At 33.2% G+C, this 5,291-nt stretch overlaps 1 protein-coding gene across 2 annotated transcripts; it reads left to right on the forward strand.

Moving 5' to 3' along the window:
- Window positions 1–2,051: 2,051 nt before the first annotated feature.
- LOC133818013 (homeobox-leucine zipper protein ATHB-20-like) lies at window positions 2,052–4,526 on the forward strand. Of its 2 annotated transcripts, XM_062250692.1 has the most exons (4): window positions 2,052–2,411; window positions 2,522–2,946; window positions 3,438–3,464; window positions 3,784–4,526. In XM_062250692.1, exons 1-4 carry the CDS (start codon window positions 2,294–2,296, stop codon window positions 4,273–4,275), a joined length of 1,062 nt encoding a protein of 353 aa, XP_062106676.1. In that variant the 5' UTR covers window positions 2,052–2,293; the 3' UTR covers window positions 4,276–4,526. The 2 variants fall into 2 exon arrangements, with proteins under 2 accessions (XP_062106676.1, XP_062106677.1); XM_062250693.1 differs by lacking the exon at window positions 3,438–3,464 and having other exon boundaries at window positions 2,056–2,411.
- The last annotated feature ends 765 nt before the right edge of the window (window positions 4,527–5,291 follow it).

The following is a 5,291-nucleotide window of genomic DNA, read 5'->3' on the forward strand; positions in this document are numbered from 1 at the left end:
TATGTAAACCAATCATGAATGACTATATTAAAAAAATGTCAAGTAAATAAGAAGTTAGTAATTAATAAAGGCAGTTAAGCGAATAAACTATACATATATTTGTGTGTGTGTCAAGTCAATTAATGTATAATTGTATGTTATAAAGATTCGATTTTGTTGCAATGTTATTATTTATAAGATTCAAATAGTAATATAATTATTTAAGTTTCATTTTGGGAAACAGATAAACCATCTGTCAAGTAGAGAGATGGAGATTTGATCCACATAATTTGAATAATTGTGATGATTAAACAAAAAAGTTAGTGGCACAATCATATCTATCTCTGATAAATTCATTAAATAAGAAGAATATTCACTAGCTAGCTAGCTAGTCTTATAATTATGAAAAGTGAGATTAGATACAATTTCTTGGCCCTAATTAAGGATATATGCTCAATATTTACACCTAATGGTTAATATGGTTATAACTATTTCCCAGGCCCAACAAGGTGACATACACCCTTACACACATCTATATATAAAAAAAATTAAGTTTTGATACAAAAATAACCAAAATTCTCCAGCAAATGCCAGACAAACATTAATAAATTAATAGATTTATGGAAGGTCCACCCAATATAAATATAAATGAATATTTTGATTTAATTAATTAATAGTTGATTTAATTAATTAATAATGAGTGAGAGAGGGAGACATCTTGAGCTAATTGTGTATTGTTTTTATCTCCTTGGATTCTGGATTTTCCATGTTGCCAAGTTTCCTCGTCACACATGGATGTGTGCATTGGAATTTGGAAATGACACTTTGATGGCAAATTGAGGTCTGTTTGGAAATGAATGTATTGTTTTTGCTCCATTAATTGGGTCGACTCCATTGATGGGTCGAAACATCCTCTCAACATACATGGGTGTGTATACAATAAATTCATTTCCCTTGCACAAAAAACAATATCAGTCATGAATTAACCATTAATACCATACATATATACGTTCTTGAAAAATGTAATACGTAATGCGTACGTATTGCTAAATATAATAATAGTATTGTTTGTTATTTGAAAAGGTGTCCAACACTACATGAGGTGACAACTCATGATTAATTAACGATATTCTATAATATTTATTAAATTCAAATGTGTGGGACCCGATATTGGATTGCACTAATAACAATATGCTATCTCTTTGTGGTGTTGGGCACTAGTGGTGCCCTTTAGCAATTCTCATAATAATAGAGTGTTGCTATTTGATACCTTAAAGTGTCCAACACCACATAAGGTGTCACCTCATGATTGGTTAGCGATACCCCATAATCCTTATTAAATTAAAATAAGTAGGACCCGATATTGAATTGTACCAATAACGCTATACCACCAACTTATGTGTTGGACACCAGTGATGCCCCTTAGCAATTCTCATAATAATAAGTTAATTAATTTTATTATCTCAACAATCTCTTTCCAAAAAAGAAGTGCTAAGCCCAACACTACAAAGAAATGACGTATTACTATTGGTGGTGTTATTTAGTATGGGTCGAATCAAATAGCAACTCATTGGTAAAGGACATCACTTACCTTATAGCACTATTAATGCAATCTAATATGAAGACCCACGTATCATATAATATCACCTATGTATAGTGTTTTACAAATTAAGATGAGAAATAATAACAATTCAATTACTTACTCGACTTATATTGTAGCACTATTTAAAAACAGAAAACGCCAATATAAGTTAATAATATAAATGAACATGGTTTTCAGTGCTGGAAATTGGGTTTCTATTATTTAAAACCATAGTTAACCTGAGCTCAGCTGATTCGCAAATCCCATATTTAGTTATAGTTTATTATATGCATGTTAGAGTTAGAAAGAGAGAGGGAGGAGTATATGCATAATTTCTATATAAGCACGTATTATTATATATAATATATACTAATTATATTGTATATTTATATATAAATCAAAGAAAGAGGAGCTTTCGTGGACCCATCCTATGATATGGATCTTTCTCTCTCTCTCACCTAAAGTTCGCTGTCTTTCAGTAGACGTCTCTGCACCCATATTTACCCATCCTGATCTTTCTCTCTTTCTGAAAATCCTGTCACACACACCATGAAAGTGAGAGCCAGACCATCATCCACAGCTTCTTAAATTGGTATAAACAACACTCACAAAAAAGCTATAACTGTACTTATAATCATATATAAGCTCCCCATATATATATGTATATCATCTTATTAGCTATAAAAAGCTAATCTATATAGCTATATAGTACTAGTATGCGCCATTGACGACATGGCTTTCCCACCTCACAGTTTCATCTTCCAATCTCACCAAGAAGATCATCACCATCACCAAGACCATCATCACCACTTAGCTCCTTCCACCTCATCTCATCACCACCCCTTCCATGGTAATTTGTTAATTGATTGTTTGTCTTCTCTCTTCTTCTTTACATGTATTTGTTTACATGAGATTTATGAATATGTGAGTGGGTTTTCTTGGTTGAATATTAATTTGCAGGTGGTCACCACCACGCGCCATTCATGATGAAGAGATCACTGTCGTTTTCAGGTGCTGATGAGAACAACCACAATCATAGCAATATTATTAATAAATGCACGGAAGAAATGTTGCATGGAGAGGATGAGTTGTCTGATGATGGATCCCAGCTAGGGGAGAAGAAAAAGAGGCTGAATCTCGAACAGGTGAAGACTCTTGAGAAGAGCTTTGAGATGGGGAATAAGCTTGAGCCCGAGAGAAAAATGCAGCTGGCTAAGGCTTTGGGGCTGCAGCCCAGGCAGGTCGCTATTTGGTTTCAGAACAGGAGAGCCAGGTGGAAGACAAAGCAACTTGAGAGGGACTATGATGTTTTGAAGAAGCAGTTCGATGTTCTTAAGGCTGATAATGATTCTCTCCAGGATCAGAATAAGAAGCTTCACGCAGAGGTAATATATAGTCTCTTCAATCAAACTTATATCTATACATGGAGATTTTTCTGAAAGGGTACTTATGGCTAGGCTTATGATCTTATAGGATTACTACCATTTTGAAAGCCTGTTTGCAATATTTCAAGAAAAGAATTAATTCAAACTGGGTGGCTTTCCTCTTGATGTTCTAACTACTTATTGGCTATCTTTTTTCTTATTTTTATGATTTTAATTTTCAACCTATATCCTCACTGGTTGCTTTTACAGTATGTATTCTTCTTTAGACCTCTTTTTTCTACTCTCTTATTATTATTTTTGATTGATCCAGAGTTACACTGATCTTGGAATTTCGATACATATATATATATTTAGTATTGATTAGGCCCCAATATATACCCCAACCTTGTGAATTTAACTTCATTGCACATGTATATGAGATTCAATAAATATTTTTTATATGGGAAATTTCAGTGTAATTAAACATATCTAACATGTTAATTCTCTAATAGCTGCACCATGGAGTCCGTGAATCTAATGTATGTATTTTTTTCCCTTTCTCTTATATATTTAGAATTATTGTCAGTTATTTGCATCTGAGGAACAAATATGTTATTTAATCTATCTAGTTGCCCACAACTAGAGCTACTTAATTGGTGCTATATATAAAAATATATAATAAAATTTATTTATATTTTGCTATTATTATCAGTCCATTTGAAATTAAAAACTTACAACTACACACAAATATATTATAAATATATAGTATATATGATATAGTTACAAACTGGCTAGCTACTAGTACTATAAATATTTATAATTAATATATCATAATAATTTTGGATTGAAATGTCACAGTTATCGTCATTGAAAGGTAGAGACATCTCAAATGACTCCGGGCGTGATCATCATCACCATCATCATCATCATCATCATCAAAACTTTAAGAAAGAAGCAGCTGATCAAGGGTCATGGAGTAATGGAAGTGATGAAAACAGTTCAGATGTCAACTTAGATATTTCAAGGCCACCACTAATAAACACCACTACTACTACAACTACTACTTCATCAGCTTCTTCTCAACTAGTACAAAACCTCTTCCCTTCAACCCTTAGACCATCTTCCATAACCCAACTTCTCCAAGGCTCATCATCATCAAGGTCAGACTTCCAATGCCTCAAGCAGGCTGACCCTCATCACCATCATCAATTGGTGCAATCAGAAGAAAGCTTTTGCAACTTGTTCGTCAATGGCACTACTGCTGCCACTGCCACCGCCGCCACCGCCGGCGTTGAGGATCAACAACCTAGCTTCTGGCCGTGGCCCGAGCAGCATAATTATTTTCACTGACCGAACAAGAAAAGACCAAGAAGAAAGAAAATCCCAATATATTTTGATTAATATTTTTCTTGTAGTAAGTTAAGACACTGATCATCTTTCTTTCTTTTCCTTCTTTTGGGTATAATGCGGTAAAATATTTTCATTATAATGCATGATCAATTTGAATTTTTCATGTTTTTGGCTGTAGAGATATTTGATGTATAGAGCTTTCATCAGATCAAGTCATATTATTTCCTTTTAATTTATGTTTAATTTGATCAGTTGGGCTGTAAATGGTCATATCAGTATATGGGAATTGATATTGTCTCTCAGAAATAACACAATTATATTTTGGTGAAAAATAGCAATTCCCAGTTAAGATACCATGTGCCTCTGATCAGTGAAATCATTAGTGGTCTTCTAGCGCTGGCATATATATAGATGGCTAGCTAGCATGCATGCATATGGCCAGGAATATATATATATATATTTATAAGGATTAATAATTCTCTTTTTGTATTAAGTTTGATAAATTTAAGGTCTAGTATACTATAGATCAAGTGAGATGATGATGGTGATGATATATATAGGTGCAAAATTCTTGATTGGGGTTGTAGAAATATTGAAAGAATTACCATATATATGGTCTCTATATATTTGTATGTATATAAACATAAACTATAGTATATATGTAGTATGTGAAAATGATGGGTCTGAGAGTGAAAGAGAGAGATTCTGAGCACACATTCCAAGGAGAAAGAAGCCAAAGAGATGGGAGGAGTGTGGAGAAGAATACAAAAGCAGTGTTAGGAAATGGTCATAGTTTTGAGTTTTGAAGGTGACGTATCCTAATTATGTTCATCTTTATCTAACTGCCTACTCCTCTCTCTCTCTCTCTCTCTCTCTCTTCCACTTCCATGTGATTTACTGCCAAACTTATTCTACTATGCCATATTTTTACAAGAGAGAAAGTACCGACTTCATCATCATCATCATCAGCTATAATTTCATATTCACATATATAGAATATATAGATGCCTTTTTCT

Source organism: Humulus lupulus, chromosome 2, assembly GCF_963169125.1.
Source record: "Humulus lupulus chromosome 2, drHumLupu1.1, whole genome shotgun sequence".
Taxonomy (NCBI): Eukaryota; Viridiplantae; Streptophyta; class Magnoliopsida; order Rosales; family Cannabaceae; genus Humulus; species Humulus lupulus.

Bases quoted from the DNA above. Each gene is read 5' to 3' on its own strand.
- LOC133818013 (XM_062250692.1), top strand. From the start codon at position 2,294: ATGGCTTTCCCACCTCACAGTTTCATCTTCCAATCTCACCAAGAAGAT. The intron at 2,412-2,521 runs GTAATTTGTTAA...ATTAATTTGCAG, and splicing joins TCATCACCACCCCTTCCATG to GTGGTCACCACCACGCGCCA. The intron at 3,465-3,783 runs GTATGTATTTTT...GAAATGTCACAG, and splicing joins ATGGAGTCCGTGAATCTAAT to TTATCGTCATTGAAAGGTAG.